The 23524-nt window shown below is 39.6% G+C and overlaps 2 protein-coding genes across 3 annotated transcripts in view; one reads left to right on the forward strand and one right to left on the reverse strand.

Moving 5' to 3' along the window:
- Positions 1 to 758: 758 nt before the first annotated feature.
- Positions 759 to 2334, reverse strand: hikeshi (heat shock protein nuclear import factor hikeshi). The gene has a single exon (XM_063498567.1). It carries the CDS (start codon positions 2071 to 2073, stop codon positions 1477 to 1479), a length of 597 nt encoding a protein of 198 aa, XP_063354637.1. The 5' UTR covers positions 2074 to 2334; the 3' UTR covers positions 759 to 1476.
- A 6713-nt stretch (positions 2335 to 9047) lies between these two features.
- heatr5a (HEAT repeat containing 5a) overlaps positions 9048 to 23524 on the forward strand; it is a 42016-nt gene continuing 27539 nt past the window's right edge. For both annotated transcript variants that reach the window (XM_063500153.1, XM_063500154.1), the window contains exons 1-14: positions 9048 to 9186; positions 14588 to 14807; positions 14898 to 15109; positions 16000 to 16108; positions 17087 to 17236; positions 17444 to 17615; positions 18474 to 18634; positions 18708 to 18957; positions 19881 to 20036; positions 21362 to 21612; positions 21817 to 21928; positions 22442 to 22594; positions 22892 to 22991; positions 23104 to 23213. In XM_063500153.1, coding sequence (XP_063356223.1) covers positions 14682 to 14807; positions 14898 to 15109; positions 16000 to 16108; positions 17087 to 17236; positions 17444 to 17615; positions 18474 to 18634; positions 18708 to 18957; positions 19881 to 20036; positions 21362 to 21612; positions 21817 to 21928; positions 22442 to 22594; positions 22892 to 22991; positions 23104 to 23213 — 2062 coding nt within the window. In that variant the 5' untranslated portion in view covers positions 9048 to 9186; positions 14588 to 14681. The remainder of the gene's footprint in view (positions 9187 to 14587; positions 14808 to 14897; positions 15110 to 15999; positions 16109 to 17086; positions 17237 to 17443; positions 17616 to 18473; positions 18635 to 18707; positions 18958 to 19880; positions 20037 to 21361; positions 21613 to 21816; positions 21929 to 22441; positions 22595 to 22891; positions 22992 to 23103; positions 23214 to 23524) is intronic.

The following is a 23524-nucleotide window of genomic DNA, read 5'->3' on the forward strand; positions in this document are numbered from 1 at the left end:
AGTCATAGCACACCATTCCTGATCCAGCCGCACAAAATGAGGTAACATATATGAAGCTTGTCTCAAAACTGCGAGGCGAGATTCGCTGCAAAATTTCAGGCGGAAACTGAAGAATAATAATAATAATAATAATAATAATAAATCCGACGAATAGTAATATGTGTGCCTCTTGGCATAGGCACACATAATAAATCCGACGAATAGTAATATGTGTGCCTCTTGGCATAGGCACACATAATAATAAATCCGACGAATAGTAATATGTGTGCCTCTTGGCATAGGCACACATAATAATAATAATAAGAAGAAGAAACGGAGCAGATACAATAGGGCCTTCGCACTTTTGTGCTCGGGCCCTAAAAAAAAGAAAAGATCCATGCAGGAACGTATTTCCGCCTACTGTGGAGGTCACGTGTTTCCGGTTAGTGTGGAGGTCACGTGTTACCGGCTACTGTGGAGGTCCCAATATGGTTTTTAACCATATGAGTTAAAGACACCAGACAAAACAATGTTTTGGCTGTTATACTAGTTCCTAGGCTGTAGCAACAGTCCCAGATCTAATTACATTTCATTGGGTAATATGTCACACTGAATACACATTGAACACAACGGCATGAAAGATGAAGAAAAACAATTCACTTAGATATGAAACAGTGCAGTAGACCCACCTACTGGCAATTGTTCCAACTGTTTTTTTGTTTGTTTGTTTTTTGTGGACTGGTTCAAAGAAGCCAGCCAATAGTAAACCAGAGAGCATATAAAAGTAACAATTTTCTTTTTTATTTAGATTTCCAAAGGCTTGTCAGATTTGGCACATGATAAAAAGTGATGCAAAACTGCACAGCACTTGCAAAATGTATGTATCCAAATAAAATAAAAGAATCAAAAATCTTCTTGTAAAATATCAAAATTCATTCTTCAAAAAAATGAAAAGAAAACAGTTTTGAGAATGGTCTTTTTATAATGGAAAACAGTTCTTTTGAAGAAATAAATATCATAAACTGACAAAAATTAAAATGCACTCTTTATTTAACATCACTTCAAATAAAAACTGAAGCTTAAATGAAGCTTTGAGAGCACAGCACTGCAATCTTGTAACACAAGTACTAATAATTCACAAACACACTCTCAAACCTCTTGAGCCTGCCCCATTTTAGTTTTTATACAGTTTATGATAATTAAATATCAGCATGTTTGTTAATTAATTAGTTTTGTTCTTGCATTTGTGTATCTCTTTGGAGGAAAACCATTAAGCAAGACACTGAAAAACAACTGAATGGATTCAATTTAATTGTGTTTTCCTTTTAAATTCAAGTGCTTTATTGTTCAGACCGATAAAAGATGTGATGGAGTCATTGTGAGCAGCAGTTTTTCTGTAGGTGAAGAGGCATTGTGACAGAGATGAAGGTCGACACTGCTTTTGTTAGGCACCCTGGGAATCGTCTTAGCAGGTTTGCTCTTTGGTCTTTAATGCCTTCAGTTTTTCCAGAAATTTGGATTCTGCGCCATCCTCCTCTGAAAGTTTTCATACCACTTGAGGATGCAGCTGGAAGGAATAAAAGTCTCTGTGGGGTTTGGCAGCATCTGGGCCTGCGACACAGCGAAGGAAGAGGCGAAGTTGTACAGACTGTCCAACATCCTTTGGGTGAACTGCAGGAAGGTGTCCACGGTGGACACGGCGGCGCTGGACACCGGGATCTGCTGAGCCAGCTCCTCCAGAGCCTCCACCGACACGCCGACCTGAGGAACGGTGGGAGACGCAGACGAGGTTATAATACCGAAGGGGTGCGCCCCGCCCTCCCCAGCCTTCAGCCCAGAGATCTTGAAGATGGCACTTGGCTTATCGTTGGTGATGAAGCCGAGTAGCTGCCACACGGGACCGTCACTCGCTGGATCAGGGAAAGAGAAGTATACGGCACCGCCCATGCCGGCAGGGAATGGCACGGTACCTAGCATGAATACCACCACATGGTTCACATTCTCGTAGTCCGACAGGTTAAAGACGAACTTGTCCGGGGCAAGTTGCACCGCGTCTGTCTGCACCAACCTCCCTGCGACCAAACACCCGAACATCACTGCTGACAGTTAGTCCTAGCCGTAGCCTGCGCCCAGAGTAAAAAGCCTATAGCTTCGGCTTAGCCTGCACCAGGTTAGAGTCAGTACTGCAGCTCCCACCGTCTAACAACCGGAATTACTGAGTTACTGAGACACTCAGTTACACACAGAAAAGTGTTGGACAGCAAACATGAGCGTAGCTTCCCAAGGTTATCAGAAACTTCTACAGTTATACTAGCCCTGCCCTCTTGTGGCGTCGTCTTCTTATTCTTCTTCTTCTTCTTCTCCTCCTTCATGTGACGGTGGCAAACTCGACGCCTGGGCGCCACCGACTGGTTTGGAATAATTACTTCATTAGCCTAAACACTAAATACACCCAATAAAAGTGAATTTGTTCTTCTTCTTTTACAGGATGAAGCTAGGATCAAACATTTAGGGGTCTGAGGCGCCATACATGATGTCATGTGTACAGTGTGTGCAATTAATATTATTGGAATAAGCAGCTTGCAAACATGTTCAATTCTTTTTCCTTTACAAACCCAAATTCAGCTGGGGCACATGCAAACGTTTCTTTCAAAAGCAATCAATTAGTTGGATGACCTATTGTAGTGTCTAAGAATGATTCAAAATGAATAATCGCAATTGTCAGTATAATACACCAGTTTCAAACTGAGCACCTTAGTTATCAAACATGAGGCAAAGCCTCAATCATGTTGTCCACAATTTTCCAAAATAATTTAAATTTGTATTTGTATTTGCAGCAAAGCAGAGAATCATGCACAACATTTTTTCAGCCTCTCAACCAATGAATAATAACTTTATTTGTATAGCACTTTCAAAGTTACAAAATGCTATAGTTTGAATAAAAGCCATGCATTGAAGATAACTGGCGTGTTCAACAATATGGATATATAAACAGACACATACTAAGCCATATGGTCAGACATGACAGCGACTCTGTTGCATTCTGACAGAAGTACACCGCTTGCTATAACTGTCGTGTGGCTCACCTGTCACCCTGCTAGACCCTTTCATGTATGCCTATTAAGTTACAGACCCCTAGGCACAAATGTTTGATGTGGTCTAGCCAACTTGTTTTGATGATCAGACTTGTTTTTTTTTTCTTTTTCAGCAATCAGACAAATCATACAGAATAGTTTGAAATAGAGAGAGTGTACCTTGCTTTAAAAAAAAAAAGGAACCATAACTGTACAATTTGTGTAAAATATCTAAAGTATCTTATATTAAATGGAAAATTTAACTGTCAGAGCTTTTCATGTTGTTTTGTGTGTTTGTTTTGTTTTTCACAATGAATATACTGTTTATACAGTTTAATTTTTATACACATTCATAAACATACACACTTGTTATCTTCTTCCAACAACTCCTGCAGCTCCTGAAAGTACCACAGTCATGCAAATTACTTTGCATGTCATCACAATGAATGTTTTTGTTTGTTTGTTTGTTTGTTTTCCTTTCATGTCTGTTTCACTTACTTTGGAAGTATCCACCAGTTAGCTGACTTTAAGAAATACCACTAGTCTTAGTAGTGTAGGAGAGAAATGGGCAGGTAGACTACTGCATTCCACCAATTCAATTGTAATTATAAAAAAAACACATTTGTCTGTCTTTTGATAATATATGGTTTCAAGATCTCAATATTTGAGAAAATACTATTCTGGTCTTTTTTTTTCACTTGCCTCTTGAATGGTCCCACAACTGTTCATGGGCCCCTGAAACCGTTCTTCTCTAAGTTTCAGCCTAGTTTTGGGGACAACCAAAAGCAGCTGGTCAACTGATATAAGGGCCCGCGAGGGCATATAAAACTGAAGTACGAAAGGTAAGAAAGGTATGGAGGACCAAGACTGTTTAGGGATTTATAAGCCAACATTAGGACTTTTAAATTAATTCTGTGATAAAAGGGGAGCCCAATGAGAGAGGACAGGAGAGAACTTCAGCTCAGCTCGGATGCATAGGTTGCATAGGTCTTAACTAGATCACACAGGAAAAGCAGATAAGGCCAATTTAGTGCACAACATCAGGATTCTTTTTATTTCTTTTTTTTTTCTGAAAAAATACTGATTTTACATATGTCCACAGTATTTTTAGAAACCAGAACTTTAGACTTTTTGTTGAATTTTCTCTATTATTATTGCTTATTTCTTTTTTCTATCTTTTTCTCTCATCTTTCTCCAGCAAATATTATATATTGATTCCACCAATTTTATTTTTATTGACTGTTCCCTTGGAAGAGTGCATACCAGCAGCACATGAGCTAAAGTGGATCAAGTACTCTCTGATTTAGTACTTGCCCAACCTGCTATGAGGCAGGTTGAGAGGAGTTATACTGGCTAAGGAGAGAAACATTAGTGAAAGGTGATATGTGCTACCCTGCATCTTAACCACAGTGCACCGGGAGATGCATATGCATGTTCTGCATATTCTATGATCTTTTAGACAGAAGATACAAAAGCTAAATTGGCTTTATAAGCATTGCATGTATACTTATAAAGGTAGGCTAAAGTTTTCATAGTTGTCTGTAAAGATTGTTGTACTATTCTTTTCTCTGCATATAACCAGAGATGGCAAAACTAGAAGTACCGCTACCACACTGAAAAAAAGGGATTGGCCAGCTCCTGGATTTATGTAAGCATCTTGCTGGTATTTAACACAAGTGCCTCATGCTTTAAAGTTACATGTAACTATATAGTGTAGAAACTACATAATATGCAGAGCGGGTAGATTAAATTGTTCATATCATGTTCGAGTAAAGTAAGTCAATAATATAGCAATGTTAAATCCTGCGACACCGCACAGGATTTCAGTCTCGCGCATTTTGGAGCGTGGTTTGAGGAAGGCATCCATCTCAGTCAAGTCGAGCAGCCGCCTCTACTTTTTTTGGTATACCGAAAAAAGTAAATTGGGTGGTTGTTACATTAAAAAAGTCTACCTTGTAATTTGAACACATAAATGTCATGGTTCTATCTTGAATGTAATTAAATCACGTAGGATCTGTACGAAATTCAACAACTTAATTTGTTCTGGTAGAGATGACATTATACAATCTACTGTAGTATGAGTGTTTAGTTGCTGGACTCATGAAATTAACAAGATCACATGAGATTTCAAACTGCAGAAAAATCACTGGAGTTATAAGAGGCAGACAACTACACACACACCACATGTATGTTATTGCTTTTTATTATGGTTTAACCTGTCAAGGACAAAAATGTAAAGAAAATTCTGCATCAAGACTTGAAATCATAGCTTTCCTATTTTTGATGGTTAGTGCTGTTGCCTCACAGTAAGAAGGTCCTGGGTTCAAATCCACAATCTGGTGCAAATGGTTATTTGTGTCTATGTGATAGACTGGTGAGCTGTCCAGGGTGTACCCTGGCTTCAATGTCCACTATTGAATCAAGTAAATCCAACATGGCTGAGGCTGGAATAAAATGTATCCATCAAATGGTACTCTTTATTAAGGAAAGCATGAATTTACTCACGAAAGACCCCACCCCCTCTAATTGGTCCAATTGGTGCACAGTATTTTGAGAAACCAGAACTTCAGACTTTAAAAAAAAAAAAAAGTTCTGGGCATGGTCTCTTTTATATGATACCTGATTCAGGTGAGCATCTGAATAGCCTAAGTCAGGGGTTAGCAAACCAAAGGAGAAAATAAACATCCACATAAGCAAAGCTCAAACTGCAATAAAGCACATGGAAGACGTTTTTTATATTTGCACCAAGTCCTATAAATAATTCAATAACATATATACTTCAATCACTTATATATAAATTAGGAACACCATAACCAAAGCTCCCTAACCTGGCACACTAGTTTACTCGCAGAGCTCATAAACAGGTAATTGAGCTCCTTTTATTCTTTTGCTCCATATACAGCGAAGGAAGCAACCAGGAAAAGGTGAATACTGCTAACACTCTTCTCTTAAATACATGTACAAGGAGTTTAGGTTTACAAAACAAATAATACATTTTGAACAGCTCTAACTCAGGTTCTTTTTCCTCACACAGGTAGGATGGCCAGTCCTCCTCATCTTCCGCAAACAGTCACTTAAATACTATATCAAACCTGATAAACCTCATAAAGAATCACTAACCCACAAATGTAATTCTGTTTTATGTAGTTTTTAAAAATACCAATCCCTCAAATGAATAAAAATACAGGTAAGGGAAATGGAACCACTGGAGACCAGTTGATAGGATGTCTGATCCTTAGCAGTCTGCAAAGACTCTGTGTGCCTTCCAGAGCACTCTGGCATACACACACATCCTAAGGTCATGAGAGAGGTCGTACCTTCTCTTACTGATTTATGGTATAGGAGGACACCTACTCTGTATCTGTTTAAGTATAAGAGCCCTTTGTTTAGGTGGACCGCTGGACTCCTGGCACCAGCTTTGGGGAGTCATTCACAGGGTCACATCTTGACACACACACACACGCATACTTACACATACACACAGACGGTACTCATTGTTCATATGTATGCCTGTGTAAGACGTCATATGTTAATGAGACTATGCATATTCATGTTACCACAATAAAGAGCAGTGCTACGGGGGAGCTAACTGAGAGTGACTGGGATTCAAGGGGAAGGAACAGCGCTCGTCACAGTTCTCTCCCTCGTGCACAAGCAACACAAAGATCTTTGGTGATTTGTGTCTTGTTTTTGCTGTTGTAGTAGAATTGTCTTGGTCATTCCAGCAATAGGTGTGTGCTACACAAACCTATCACTATTATAGTGAATGATCTGCTGTCATGTTCCTCCAGTCCTCTCCAGTGCTCCGTTTGTTTGTGTTTCTCTCTCTTCTCCTCACTCCTCTCTGTAAGGGCGCCACTCGTTTCCGGGTCCCCGCCCTTGGCCAACACACCTGGTTGCAATCGTTTGAGTCTTTCCTGATTGATCGTGACAACAGCATTAATCAAAGTATATGAATCTAGATAATGAATCAAGATAATGTTAAAACACATATGAAACAATGAAGCCTTCATTCAGGTTAATTTAAGCAGCCCATAGTTATCCTGCTTGTAAACTTAGGCTGCTGAACAGGGTTCTGCTTGAGATCATTTCCTCTTTAAATGGAATTCGTCCTCCCCAGTGTCACCAAGAGCTTGTTTATAGTGTTTTGTTGAATAAATAGAATTCTCTCTCTGATATTATAAGGTCATTACTTGCATTATAAAGCATCTTGAGATGACTGTCAATGTCAAATTTAGGTCACATTTAATTATACATTTAATTGTAACTGTTAAAGGTCTGAGGCATTCGGATAGTTGGTAGTCTGTGCCTCATTTTAGTAACATTTACCGGTATTTAAAATTAACAGCCAGGAAGGCTGCTTCCCTACAGTTTGGCAATGGAAATCTAAAACAGTGAGTTAGAATACAGAGTGAGTTTCAGAAACATAAGAAGGTAAGAAGGTTCAAACTGATTTTCGATTTTATATAAAAGTAAGAGTATTTTAAAATCCCTAATGTAGGATATTGTACAGGATATTGTAGCTCTGCCAAAAATGGACTGATGCATGTGGGGTTTTTTTCTTTTGTTTTTTGCTGAGAGAAGTTCAGGAGACAATCTAGCAGTTTACACTATTTTGTAATCAGGCAGTTAAAGATTTGTTAAAGACACAGGTGTGGACTTCTCAATGTCAGGCAGTTTGCACACAGAGAAGTGAAGTACAGTTCAAAATTCAAAATATATATTAGACACATGAAAACAGGAAATAATTGTGACTGGCTATTGATGGGGAGATGCCGTGGTTTAGACTTAGCACTCCCTGATTTGTTCTGCTCGGGTTCCTTCTGCATGGCAACGTTCATTAACCTCCAGGGGTCTTGTCCTATGTGAGAAAACTCCTCCCTACCTTACAGTTGTTACCAGGATTGGTTTATTTTAATTCTGAAGTCAGCTTTAATCGACACAATGAAGTCTCATTTTTTTTTGTAGTTGACTAGAACAGTGTTTCCCAACCACTGGAGAAATGATTATGTGTGCCGTGGAAGATTATCTGGTTCCACCTGATTAGTACTCTAAATCAGCGGCGTGAGTAACGGCCAGAACAATTACATTCTCTTCCACTGCCAGTACCTGCTCTAATTAAATAGAATGCACACTGTCAGTAAAACAGAAGAAAACGAAGAAGAAATGACATAATAGTCATGCTGTGAACGAGACAATGCAGCGCATAATAGCAATAGATAAATATTTGAAAAGAAAACGTAATCAATCTGATCTGGCCCCTGGAGAAAATCCCGACCTAGATGAAGGCCCTAGCATGAGCAGTGGTCAGAACAAAGCAAAAAAGTTACACTGGGGACAAACCGAACCAATTCCACTCTGCCTGGTGCGCGAGAAAAATGATCAATATGATTTTTGTGATATTTTTCTTCGGTGTTGTGCCGTGTGATTTTTCTAATGTGAAATATGAATATGAAATATGAAATATGTGGGGAAACACTGCATTAAGTGTTCAAATTTAAAAAAGAAAATCAACGTTTTGATACCAGAGCAGTTTCTGTAACGCATGTGGAAGTAGTTAAAAAAAACCTACTGAAAAATATAGTAAAATAACAATGTAGTAATTACATTAAAAAAGATTTCAAATAGTGAACTTGTGAATACTGATTTAGCAAAATAATAATAATAGATCTAACAAATAATAATAATAATAATAATAATAATGATAATAATAATAATAATAATAATTAGAAGAAATCTTATAAATAATAAATAGTGTGGCTCAGTATTGTTGGATTTGCACACTGATGACTAATGAATCTCACGAATAATAAATTGCATGCTTCAATGTCATTGCTCTGGCACACACAAGATTTAATTGTAAAACAAAACTGATTGGGTTATTCACCCGATTTAGTTTTTGTTGAAAATTAACTGCATATGTTTTAATTTGAAAAAACAAAAACCGGAAGAGTAGCAGGATATTTCCGTTCCGTCCGTTCCCTTTGAGTTGTCGCCGACTCAGGTCTGCGGCAGACGGAGCAGCGGTGAGAATGCAGAGATCTTGAACACAACTGAAGTAAATTTTTCCCTTTTGCTTTTGTGGACTGTCATTTTCTTATAAGGACTAACGTGTTGTAGCCGGAACGACCAGGTAAATGATCACCTTCATTTTTTCCTCCAGTTTTTGTGCAAACTTTTGCCCATTCGCTAGCCACCCCAGGCTAGCAACAATACCTGTTAGCCTCTGCTTAATGTAGCTGTTAAAGCTAAATGACGATGTCATTTGTCACTGTTTAATAGATGTTTAAGTGGAGAGAAAGAAATGTTTTTCGGCTCACATTGTTAGCTTACTTTGGTACATGTGGGTGACTTCAGTGGCATGTTGTCTTTGGAAATAGAGGAGAGAGTATGTGACTTTCAGGTGATTAAAAGTGTCAGATACTTTGTAATCCCTCTGAGAATCCTCACTGAAGCTGTTGGGTTTAATCAGTCAGTCCATCTTCATTTCGAATTCATGGTCCATGTAAACAGAAAGATCGCAGAATAGAATACAATAGAACAAGTTGGGGAGTTTTGCCAAACCAGACTAATGTGTTGCTACAGCTGCACATTAGAATTCTAACCAGAATACCTTTTAAACCTCTTCAACAAAAGGTTCCTTTAAACCTTTCCTGAAGTAGACAGAGATGGCAGCACCACTCCCTCAAAAGAGATTTGTAATTCCTTATTTATTCTTTTAACACCTTACTCATTACAGTTTTCTCTTTTAATTACCCTGGCAGTTTTGATATATTTAGGATTGGAAATGAAGTTCAGACACCAAGGTTAAAGAGCAGCAGAACAGCAGCTGAAATTCATGATTTTATTTCTTGCCTGGCACTCTTGGAGAAGTGTGATGTCTCTGTGGGGTGTGGTTGCAGGTGCAGTCAGTGCTGCTTGTCTCCTTTACTACTGAGATGTGGGTTGTAAGTCATGTAAGATAGACTATCACTGTGTTCTGGTGTACTGGAAACCAAAATGTCTTAGTTTTGGTGAATAAAACAATGAGCACGAAGCTGCTGACACCCAATTTATTTCTGAATGTCCAGCAGCTCAGTTCTGTCCTTGTGATGTCCTGACAAATTCTGGTGTTAGAATTCCGAATAGTAGGTCCTGGCTATGTTTTCACTTCGATTCAGACTGGAGCTGCTCAGTGGGGACATGGTCTGCTCTTTTCTGTGGGACAGTAGTTATTTTTAGAGTCTTCCTGCACCTCAGTGAACACTGTGTGTGTTAACGAAGGAGACCAAGTTGTGCTGTTGAATAATTTATGAGCTGCTCTCTCTTCTTCTGCATCTTTCTCCTCCTTTTCCAGTCTAATCTGCTCTGTTAGGGACAAAGGCTGAATAGCTTTGTCTAAAAAACACTTAGTGGAGCTCAGAGGTACTTTAGCAGCTGCTAGAATAGGTTACTTGGATAGTGGAGAGAGGCTTGAAATAAGATGTGACAAGGTGTAGAAAAAAATAGGTATTGATAAAATATATTCCACATATGCACTACAGGCTCACAGTATGAGATACTTTTATTAGAACCTTTGATATTTGAGGGTGTGTGGACTGGAGCCAGATCTATATAGAGGCACTCAGAGAGGAGGAATCCATGTTGCTCTGATTTATTTTATTTCTGAAGATCCAGACTTGGGAACAGTGGGTTTATAGCAGTGTGACCATCTGTAAGTGTATTTAAAAATAGAAAAATCCTTCAGTGAACTGTTAGTGAAAACCGTAGTTCGGCTTAGGGATTTTCTTGGCAACTATGTTCTTAGCCGACTAAACAAGGAAAAAAAATTAGGCTAACCGTGACTAACAGTTTTATGTTTTTTTAAAGGCAGTCTAAAACTAAGAAACAATGAGATATCATGTTAAATTTGAGAACTACTTAAGGTCAAAAACTCATTAAACAAAGGCATTTGAAACCATTAGTCACATTCATCAACAATGCTTAACTGTGCGTCATCTCGCATCATGCATTATGAACATTGCATGTTATACTTTGGAATCACATTGGAGTCACTGTTTCTAACAAGTGCAATCATTCAATAGTTATCAGAGCTCGGCACTGTCCTCTGTCAAAGCTTTAATTTCTGATGTTATGCTTTAGATTTCTGTAAGGATAACTTGGAGAGGTCTCAGCACAGATCAGAATTGTGTTGATGTTTTACTCTGCCTGACAGAGGGATGTTGCCTGTGCTATGAAGCACAATTTGGGGCTTAGTGAGGTAACTTTCAATTTAATCCTGGATTTTCAGTGTTTATAAGGTAGTTTGCTTTTTACCAGGGTATAACACCAGATCGAATTAGTCGAGAGCAAGTTACTGGTTACTTTCATTAACAACAACGATGGCAAAACCGTCATGTGGCTCTGCCATCCGCTTGTTTATTTTCCACACAAACCTTTCACAATTAACCTCAAGATCCTGTTGAGACTTTTCAAAATAAACTGAAATGATATACAGTATTCTTATTTCTCAGAAAACTGTACTATGCAAATTATGCTGCAAACCGTCCCCACCACAGACTCAAACATGGTAAACCTCTTCTACCACCTACGCAAGAATCACGTGAAAGAGCATGGAGAGAGTTTACAGCTGAGAAGCAAAAAAGAGCCTTCAGGTGCTCAAAATAAACCTTTAACGTTAGAACAGGCCTTTCCCTGCAGCACGCCATGTAAAAAATACAAAGAAATGGCGGTCACTACAACTTATATTTCTAAAAATGTATAGCTTCATGCCTCTGTAAAGTGACACCCAGCTGAAAACACTTCACACAAGTCGAGTTGCCCAGGATTCACAGAATTTACAGAAAATGCACTATTTTTCGAAGTATATTGCTATCGGGTAAGAAATGTTTATATCGGGATATGAGATTTTGGTCATATCGCACAGCCCTATATATCACAAAATGGTGCATTTTCTGTAAATTCTGTGAATCTCGGGCAACTTGACTTACATGAAGTGTTTTCAGCTGGGTGTTTTGTACCTGGAGTTGAGAGTTTTGACCAATGCATGGAACTATATATTTTTAGATACAAGTTGTAACGGCTGACATTTTCTTTGTGAGTATTTATTACATGGCATTAGGACTGGGCGATATATCGAGTTTTTTAAAAATATCGATATATTTTCATACGAGATATAAGATGTGACAATATCGTTTATATCAATATAGTATATGTTACGTTATAATTATACTTGTGGAGCCGCAAGTTTGCCTCTCTTTCGTCCACTTTTGTCTCTATGCAACGTTACTCGGCCTCGCCTCTCCTTCACTGAACACAACTCCCCCTCTCCCATAGCTTCACCTGCAGGCAACAACAAGATGGACACGGCAAATCTCCGTTACCGAATTACCACGGATCGCCCCGTGCGTGGGGTTGGACGGCGTCAACGTGTTAGCGAGCTAACCGCGCTAACGACATGCAGCCAGCAGGGGCTGCATGGCCTAAAATCCTTTCATTTTCTCAAAAATCGACAGTGCGCCTTATGTATGAATTCTGGTTGTGCTTACTGACCGCGAAGCGATTTTATGTGGTACACGGCGGTCAGCAATCTGTCAAAAAATGTTTTAGTACGACTTTGGTAAGCTACGGAGCTGCACCGCTTGATGGATTGTCGGAGCATTACGGCTACCGTAGTCTGGAGCCTCGCGCAGTATTGCCAACTCCTCAGTAAGGAAAATCGCTATTGGTTGTCCTAAAAGTCACTAGAAGTCGCTAAATGACGTCATCGCATAATTTGCATAATTGGTCATGCTAATATAATTGTAACCTACGTTGTTGGAGAGAGAAATATCATGGTGGAAGAGACGTAAAGTGAGTTTAAAACGTCCTAAATATATTTAGAATTTATTTAGAACTACAAATTATTATTATTATTTTTTAGCAATTATTGTTTTTTTTAATGTCACAATTCCAACCCTGCTCCTTTATCCGGGCTTGGACCGGCAAAAGTGACCCGAAATAGGCACTCTGGTGGAGTTACTTTGTGTGTGTGTTTAAAAGTAGTTTAAAAGTAGTTTTAAACCTTTTCCACAAAACAACATAACAGTAAAAGAAGAACTGACTGCGTTACAGTCAGTGCGGGAGCAGCGGCTTCGCTCGTGCGCGATTCATCTCCTGCCCTGATAGCAGCTGGGGGAGGACTATCCTCCGGCCTTGAGCGCTTTGGAACGGGTGAGGTGCCCACGGCAGCACCCGCTGCTTGTTGAGAGTAAAGAGCGACACGCGCTTTCACGTCAAAAACTCATCATAAATAAGTCTCCAATAACACCAGAAAAAGTCGCCAGGTTTGTCGCTAGTCGCTTTTTAGAAAAAAAGTCGCTAAGGGGGTCTGAAAACTCGCTAAATATAGCGACAAAGTCGCTAAGTTGGCAACACTGGCCTCGCGGAGTAATACGTACTGTGCTTCAACGTAATATTACCGTATTGTGTGTGTACAAGGACCATAAATGGCACCTGTTAAGAGACATGGTTACGGAGCGGATTTCACACTCAAGGCTGTCAGTCACGCAGTAGAACTTGGAAATAGAGCAGCTGTGAAATCTGTCTGTCTTTGTTATTATGCTCAGCGTCTGTTAGTTTACATTTTGACTGCACAATTGTAAGCTTTTTGTTATGCACAAAAACAACATTGTTTTCTTTTATTTATGGCGCATTATTATTTAATAAATGGTGATAATTTATTTTTGAGTAATTTCTTCATGTACATCTACGCTGTATGTTAATAAAAGTGCCTGTGTGACATCTGGGACACAGCTTTGACTAAGAACTCTCTTTTTGTTCTTACTTTATGGCTTTAAAAAAAAAATCGAGATATATATCGTATATCGCCATCCAGCTAAAAAATATCGAGATATGAATTTTGGGTCATATATCGCCCAGCCCTACATGGCATGCTGCGGGGAAAAGCCTATTCTAACATTTGAGTGTAAGTTTTTTTTATTTTGAGCACCCGACGACTCCTTTTTGCTTCTCATCCGTTAACTCTCTCCATACAGTTTCACGTGATTCTTGTGTAGGTGGTAGAAAAGGTTTGTCGTGTTTGAGTCCATGGTGGATGTTTTAATTTCGTCATCCGGCATATTTCATCATATCACAGAGCCCTGGCTTGCTTTGCAGTATAGGGCACAGGGAAACCGTAGTGTTCATCAGTTCTCCTTCAGGATCCCAAAGGCAGCTGTTGGCTATTGGGAATCCTCTAGTTTCAATGTCAAGTTGATCTGTACGTCCATTTAAAAAACAAACAAACAAAAAAACCCCAACCACAATCTTAAATGGTGCATACAGCAAAATAAATTGTTGGAAACTTGAAGAAATATGCTAAAAAATTTACTCTCATTGTTAACATCACCCACAGTATTCACCAAATGAGAATATTTGTTCCCAGTATCCACTGCTGGGGTCCTTGATTGGACCAAAGTCTGAGCCAAATCTTGTGTGCCTTGGTGCTGTCTTTCTACTAACGCTAGACAAACTAAACTGTCTTTGTTTTTTGTTTTTTATCCTATGTCTAAAAGAATTTTGGAGGATGGCAGATCATCCACACTGAGCACTTGGGAGAGCACAGGAAAAAGACAGAAGGTGAAAGAGGAGCACTACTGGTGTTGTGCGATGGAGCGTGCTCACAGCCTCCTCCTGGATGAGGAGGCATGTAATCAGGTGGGCAAACACCAGAAGGCCGAGTTCATCTTGGAATGGCTTAACCACCTAAAGAGGCTCCTCCCAGTCACTGACAGGGTAAGAGGTCATATGATCATGGAAAATAAAAAGGAATTAATTGTGTAACTCTGAGAGTGGTAATTCTATTAATGTTTTTTTACCCATTAGGTTGATATCAGACAGAACCAGCGGTGTTTGGTTGACCAGCTGTGGGAAATTCTGATTAAATCTCCAAGCGGGCCTACCCGCTGGCTGTTGGCTCACTGCTTGGCTGTGCTCTATCGCTTGGGAGACCCCATCCCATCCAGCTTAATGGTGGAGAGGTGTAACGACATAATACGCAGCAAAGATGACTCGCCGTCAGCCCTTCCAACCCGGCTGTAAGTCTGGATACATTTATGGTCACGAGGGAAGAAAAAAGACTTTTTTCCTCTTTGCCATCCCCTTAAAAACGTGGGTGCAGTACCCATTCAGGGAGCATGTGTGACAGTGTTAACAACAGTGTTATTTTTTTGAAAGCTTGAAATTTAAAGAATAAATCTCTATTCACTGATGTCACAATTGGAAATTTTATTATGATGTGATTATTTGAATGAAAATGAAGCTGTAAACTTTTTAAGACACTGAAAACTGAACTAAACATATTTTAAGCTAGTTTTTAAATGCGCTCTGAACATTGCTTGTTGATATTTGTTCACATTAAATGAGTCATTAAATGTTATCAAGCTTTTGAAAAGTAGGGTTCTGAAATTGAGTATGAATCGTACTATAATTAATATAATCATAATATAATTTCCACTGATTTCCATTTTTTTCTGTCTGTGATGACAGTGGGCTCAGCCAATATATATGGCTCTTTCTTGCCGCCTTGTTTTGTTTTTTTAAGATAAATATCATGCTGACATGTGTTAATATTCCACCACAAAATAGATGCTGTTACGAAATGGGAAATTCATGCTTGCTGATGTTTAGGGTTTGTTGAACACGCTCCCTGGACCTGGGTTATCTATGCAGTTTTTCAAACCTCGGCTACTCTAGTCTGCATGTTGACGTATCCTTAGGCAAGATGTTTCAACCTCGAGCTGCAATTACATCCACTGAAGTGTGAGTGCGTGAAGGTTAAAAAGCCCCTTGGCATACAGTAGAAAAAAGTGTTTGCATGAATGTGTGTGTATGGGTGAATGAGACATGTCAATAAGAAAGTGCTTTCAGAGTAGAAAAGCACAATATAAGTGCCAGTCCATTTACCATTTTCTTATGTGTTTTTCAGGGCAGCCATTGCATGTCTTGGCACACTATATGAACAGCTTGGTCGGATGCTCATCGGCTGCTTCAAAGATACGTTATCTTGCCTGCTGAAGGCTATGAAGAGTGCTGAGGTTTGTTCACTGATCTCCTGCTTTTGTAAGTTTCAGAAAGATGTAGAAAAGACTAAAGCAGGTTTAACAAATTGTCAGTGATTCTGCTGGAACAAAAAAGGGACACATGCAGACTAACCACAAACCAGACATTTATTCAGACATTAATATGTAATTCTTTCCAAGGTAGAATGATTGTACAGCACACAATCTGGCTTTAAATAACAAGAACTGGGTTTGAATTCATTTTGGATCTGGGTCAAATATATACCACAGGGACATTTATATGTTTACTTAAGTTTTACCTCAACCATAAGCTTTTAGTAGCTATCATCAGGTTTGTAGCTCTGGCACAAGTATGGCTGAATATTTGTCTAACACTATATAGAGGGGTCTAGTTTAAAACTCTAAAACTGTTGCACGGCAACCTTTAAAAACACCTCCAAATTATTTCCCTTTCTGTCAGGTTAAAGAAGTTTAATTATACATTGGATCTTTGTGATGTCCTAGGACAAATACCTGCAATAATAGATTTATAATAATATTTTCCACATTATCCAAGACATGCCGTTTTAGTAAAACAAAGAAATACATCACCACAACTCTTACATACAATTATAGAAAAAAAAATGCAGTTCATTATCAGGACTTTGTTCTGTAATTTGTGTTAATTCAAAGAAAACATGCATGTCTTTGTGTGTGTAAGTAATTTCATTTTAGGAAATACTGGGAAAAAAACAGCATATTGGAATGGACTTCTGACACCACCACCTTTAGGCTAATTCTGGCTCTGGCTCATATGTGCGACATCCCTGCCTGCCCTGAAACTGTCTAGTGATAAATGCTGAAAATGTTACCTAGATATTCTGATTGAGATTTTGAAGGGCTTTTCTCACTTGAACAGGTCAAAGTAGTTATAAGATAAAGAAAGATTTTAATCATTACAGCTGCAGATTTGTGAGATGATATTTCACAAATAACCTTCTGTGCTGCTCTCAGTCTCAGGGTCGCTATGAGATCATGCTCAGCATGGAGAGGATCCTTCGAGGTTTGGGTGTCAGTGCAGTGTCATGTCACCGTGACATCTACAAGGTAGTGAGAGCCTGTCTGACAGACCGGTCCATGGCTGTACGCTGTGCTGCTGCCAAGGTAACAGCAGCCGTCATGTCTCATTTGACATTATTTATTATTTATTGTTCTTGTAACACCCTGTCAGTTTAGGTTTGATTTCCTTCCATGCAGCTAGTTTTAAAAATCAATCTGAATCTGGAGGGCTATGAAACTTTCTCTTGGTTTCTGCTCATCTTCGGCTCAGATGTTTGGATAGCTAAGTACCTCTGTGTGTCATCCGGTCAGGTTTTGTTGGAGCTGCAGAGGGAGGCTGCATTCTTGTGGACCAGTGAGCTGGAGAATGTGGCCACTGTGTGCTTCAGAGCTTTTGAAGGTTCAAACTACAACGTCAGAGTGTCTGTCTCCAAACTGCTGGGAATTCTCCTAGCTGCTGCTGTGGAACCGCAACAGTCCACTGGTATGACCCCAAAATAGGGCTCTGTAATACGTACAGGTTATCCAAACCCAAAGCAGCCCCAGACCATGACACTACCACCACCATGCTTTAAGTTATTTTAATAAAATGCTGTGTTTAGTTTTGTGTCAGATTTAGTCGGACTCAAGTTCAACTTTTGTTTTCTTCTCAGTCCACAGAATATTTTCCCACAAGGCTTAGGGGTCATAAAAGGTGGTTTTTTTGCCAAGTATAATGGCTGTCACCATGGTTCACTGGAATCCCAAAGTCTTAAAAAAGGCTTTGTAACCCTTTCCAGACTGATGAATATTAATAAATTTGTCTCTCATCTGTTTTTTTTAGATTATGGAATCATGCTTTGTTTTTTCAGGTCTTTCAACCTATTTCAGTTTGTCAAATCCGTTCTATTTTTGTGATTTCTTTATTTAACAATCTAGCAGTAATCATTCTTGGGTGTTACTGGGTGTGAAACTGAACTCAGCTTCCCAAAAAATAAATAAAGCTACTTTGTAATTTTTACAAAAAATGATTTTTCTTCCTCCTGCTGCACTGTACCTATAAATAAGCAGCTCTCTGCATCAGGTTATGCCAATAGATGACAAGTTCAACAATCAGCATCTCAGTAAAGACATATTCACAGATTACATATTATAATGTAATGTAATTGGTCATTAGATTACATTATTGGAGTTGTACAATTGCAGTTAGAGCTTCCCAGTGTTTATTAGATTTGCAGTCTCACACTGTAATTGCTGGGTGAGTTGAATTACCAACCCTCCACGTTAGCATTTACATGTATGTTCAGACAGCTATTTGCACATCTATGAAATCAATAAACTCTATCTACCTCTTCCCCCGCAGCCCCCAGGCAGGGTGCTTGGAGTCAAGGCTCCCTGGAGGAGGTCATGGAATTACTGTCTGGAGGGTTTCTGCGGGGTGGAGGGGGTTTTCTCCGAGCCAGTGGAGACATGCTCAAGGGTACAAGCTCTGTCAGCAAGGACGTCCGCATCGGAGTTACACAGGTGAGCCACAGTGACAGCATGGAATCATGCTATTTAGATGTTTGTTGTGAACTCACTCTCCCCTGCCTTTCAGGCCTACGTGGTGTTTGTCTCCACTTTGGGCAGCTCCTGGCTTGAAGCCAACTTCCCTGCTTTCCTGTCCTTGCTGATGGAGCTGGCGTCACACGTCAGGGCAACGCAGACACCAGCTGATGCTGCAGTGACCCGCCGCTGTGTCTCTTTTATCCTGAGGAGCACTCTGGGGTCTCTGTTGGGAGAGAAGGCCCAGATCAACGCTGTAAAACAGCTCTGCCTCGCTGTGGCCACACAGAAACGAGCAGTTGGTGAGCTTGGTGAAAGGAAATTCTGTATATGGCTGTCTTGTTCTGTGTATATAGACAAATGTATTAAAAAGTATATATAATTCACTCAATAACAGCATGTTAAGATTGCTAGAATAGCTCCTGAAGGAACATTATGGAAATAATGCTAAAAATCATATAGGAAAATATCAGTTGTACCAACTGATTAAAGCCACTGTATATGAATACCAACAATTTTACAGGTACTAGCTTCTCAGATGTGAATTTTTGCTGTATCAGATTTGTTACCTTATTTTTTTTTAACTCTAGAATTTATTTTGACTTTTGGGAGTAACTCTTTTTTTCCACTATTTTTGAACATTTGAAGCTGAAGAATCATCCAAATATTATGAATATTTGCCATTTTGATAATGAAAAGTATTATAAATAACAACCTTGTGGTACGTTTAGGCCAAATGTGAAGCTAAGTTCACTGTGTTACTCAAATAAATACAACTGTCTCTTGGGAGCAACACCCCTGAAACCTGATGTGAGAACAACTATATTCCAAAGTACAGCCAGTAGCTAGAACAAAGTAACAGCAACACTTTTTCCCCCCAATATTGACATTCTTGCAGTGATAATCTTAACCTTCATTTCTGAATGTTAGAGAATCTCAGCTTTTATGATACACCACCTATCAAATTTTTCAGTGAAGTTATTATCAACTTGTAAATTCCTGTAGGATGTACAGGAATCACCTTATATGGGTGAAAATGGGGCTGGGGTTGCTGGGGTATTGTTTTGCCAGATTTATTTAGTAAAATGTGCTTAAAAAAAAAAAAAAAAAGGAAAATACGTTGTCATCCATATTTGATGTAACTGGCTTCTGAAGCCATTTGATTTACAATGTGATTATTTATTAAGTGTTAGTAAAAGTATACATGTTTTTGATGTATGTTTAGATGCTGCTCTGACTGGCGGGAACGTGGAGACCAAAGTCTCGTCTGCAGATGTCTCAGCCAGTCAGCACGTGTTGTTTTGCTGCCTGCTGGAAATGGGAGCATTGGTTCAGGGATTGGGATCCACTGCGGCCCCCCTCCTCACAGACACTACCACAGGTCTGCAAGATGTGTTTTTCTATAGTGTTAAAGACACTCATTAGGGCCTGAGCACTGACGGTGCAAAAGGCTTATTGTATCTGCTCCGTTTATTGTTATTCAGGGAAACAAGTCACCTTATTGACAGTTTAACCATGCTCAAAATCCCATTAAAAATTTTTGCACACGCATCAGGTCTTGTGAAAACTTATGTATTTTATTGGTTTTAGATATGTGCAGTGCAGAATGCTTCCATAGCGCCTATAAATTTGCAAACAATTAGCTCCACCTCTGTCGTTCACATACATGTACGAAATTTGGCACACCCATGTAACATCCTAAGAGACACAAAAATTATTTTGGATTGATGCCCTAAACCCGACCAGCCATAAGTCCCCCATTTTGAATTTAATAGTTGATTTTGACGTCTTTTTTTGCATTTCCCACCACTTGTACTTTTTCAAACTCCTCCTGGGATTTAAGAGATTTTTTTGAAGGGCGTGTCTGTGATACCATGAATAAACTTCCAACACTGATGATGTGTCACAGTAAAAATTAAACATTTCTATTATACTTTAATGAACTCCTTATCATCCCATGTATATAAAATTCATTGGTAGTTCTGTTCATGATATATAGGAGCGGATGCATAATTAGTGGGTATTCTCCACCACCATTTGGTGGGCATAGCAGACCATCAGTAGATGTGCTCTGCCCACAACAATGAGTTCCCAGGCTCAGTTATAGCAAAGGTGGATTGCAACACAGCTCGACCACTGCATGCCAGGGTGTGCACCAAAGTGCAAAAGCCCTCTTATCACTGCTTGCAGTTTTAATGTAGATATTTCTTTCTTTGTCTTTGTTTCTTTCTTTGTAATCACCTCTGTGTCTCTCTATGCATCACATATTATGCATCATCTTCCACACTGCTGTGAGGTGGATACTAACTCCAGTTGTACACTGCTGATGAGCGGTGTTCCTCTTCTAGCTGGAAATGTTCCCAAGACTTTGAGATGGTCATACTGGAGGTAGAACAAAGCACAACAGTGTTTTTTTTATATTGGCTAATGTCTCTAATATATCTCAAAATTTTGGGAGCATTTCCACTGCACTATACCCCGAGCCCACTGAACCTGCAGAGAAGAACCTAATACCATCGCAGCTTAAGATGGTGAAGTTGGAGTACATCCAGCTCACTGCAGCTGATTACTTTTCAAGAGTAGCTGGCAAATAAAATACTTGTTGTGATGTAAGAAATGTGATTTACAAATGTATTCACAAAGGTGGACATAAGTCCTGCAAAATCTCAGCGTATGACTGACTGTCTCTCCCACTCATGCATCCAGCCCTCCTGGACACGGTGATCTCTGTCCTCCTTCACCCAGCCACCTTGGCCAGACTGGCCGCTGCTTGGTGCCTGCGCTGCATTGCCATGGCTATGCCGTCTCACTGCTCTCTCCTCCTGGACCGTTGCGTCGAAAGTCTAGTGGCACTGAAGTCGTCGCCCGATGCTGTAGCTGGGTATGGAGCTGCTATTGCTGCCCTGGTGGCAGCAGTGCAGCACTGCCCACTTGGAATTCCACACACCAAGGACAAGGTGTGTACACTGGCACCACATTATTACACAGAACATTTTGCCATACACATCTTCAGTATTGCGTCACCACATCTCTTAGTTATTTGAAGCTTTTGTCAATTTTATTTTGAAAGAGTTTCATGGCTACTGCTTTTATTGCTGAAATCCTTTGAGTTTGTTTGACAGCTTTACTTTATTATTTATGTTGTGTATCTATGTGTGTAGATGGTGTTGGATCTGGCTGAGGACCTCCTCCGTTCAGCCTCTCAGAACAGTCAGATTTCTCTCCAGAGGACTCAGGCTGGCTGGCTGCTCATCTCCTCTTTAATCACGCTTGGTAAAACTGCTGAACTACACTCTAAATCTTCTTGCACCGTACCAGAGGAAACTGTGAAGATCTGCAAACATTTTCATTACCATTGTGTTTGAGATGGAATATAATATATATATATGGAGCAAAACAGATAAGTGTAATGATTTTTTTTTTAATTACAAAAGTGTTTCAAATGTTAAGGTGAGAAATGCAATAAATCCGTGAAACTCTATTAGCACTATTATTGTTAGTTCTAAAGAATGAGATCTCAGATACAAGCAATGAGGTTTCTCTGAGGGGTGGATGGGCTTTCCTTTAGCAACACAGTGAGGAATTCAGTTATTTAGAATGGGCTCAGAGCTGCTGCTCCTCTACCTATCCTACCAGGAGGAGGCCCTGTGGTAGACTGGAGAGCTTGTATCTGGAGAGATGAAAGATTTGATAGGAATTTGTTGACCTTTGTGCATAATTATTCCAAAAAGAGAGAAGGTGTCAGGTTTTGACTTCAGTGCCTTGTGTATTAATCTGTGTTTATAGGTCCAGCTGTGGTGGAGCACCATCTGCCCCGCCTGCTTCTACTGTGGAGATGTGTGTTTCCTGCTTCACTTCGTGAGCAGGAGATGGAGCTCCGACGTGGGGACTACTTCACGTGGCAGGTTACACTCGAAGGACGTTCTGGAGCACTCAGTGGTCGGTACACTCACTGCCAAACAGAAATCTGTGTCTCCACAAGTTGGAAGGCATTTTTGAGACTCCAAATGTGGTTTCAGTGACAGGGTTAAATTTGGGTTATGGTTAGGTAGGGGTTAGGCATTCATTTTTCATTGTTAGTGTTAAGGTAAGGGGCTAGGGAAAGCATTATGTCAATTAGATGTCCCTATAAGGTAGGGGTGTGTGTGTGTGTGTGTGTGTGTGTGTGTGTGTGTGTGTGTGTGTGTGTAATTAAGAAAGAAAGTTAAAATTTCTCTCAACTGTGTGTCTGAACAGCGATGAAGAACCTGCTGCAGCACTGTAGAGAGCTTGTGACTGATGAAGTCACCAGCCGTCTACTCACACCATTAGCCTGTGCTGTGGCTCTGCTTACCAAGTTAGTGCCTCGTTGGTTTTAATTGTATAGAACTGTTTAAATGTATGTTAAAAATGTATTTAATGTCATTTTCAGTTATATATTATTAGTATCCATTTATTTATGTCTCCAGGTTGCCTGCTCTCTTCAGGTCTTATGGCAATTCAGTCAAGAGCTGGTCCATCGTCTACAGGCTGAGAGTATACGAGCTGCTTGCTCTACTGCCTCCACAAACTTACCAGGGTAATGCTTCACCTCTGATACTGTTTTGCACTTATTTTCTTTCTTCTTTTCATTTCCTTTGACTTAGATCTTTTTGCCTGTGGTCCTCTTTTTGTATCTCGTTGCCTTCTTTCCTTTCCTTTGATTAAAGTCTCTTGTTTCTGCCTTTTATTATCACAATTTTTCTTCTTTTTTTGTATCCATGAGTAACCCCATAGACATAGCTACAAAAAATATATTGATTATTTCAGTTATATATATATTTTATGTGGATGTTTAAAAACTAATTGTGGCAGGGTGTGGCTTGGGCGCATCTGCAGGCTGCAGCCTAG

This window comes from Pelmatolapia mariae, linkage group LG16_19 (assembly GCF_036321145.2).
Source record: "Pelmatolapia mariae isolate MD_Pm_ZW linkage group LG16_19, Pm_UMD_F_2, whole genome shotgun sequence".
NCBI lineage: Eukaryota > Metazoa > Chordata > Actinopteri > Cichliformes > Cichlidae > Pelmatolapia > Pelmatolapia mariae.

Excerpts from the sequence above, each read along its gene's own strand:
- hikeshi (XM_063498567.1), bottom strand. The coding sequence starts at position 2,073 with ATGTTCGGGTGTTTGGTCGCAGGGAGGTTGGTGCAGACAGACGCGGTG.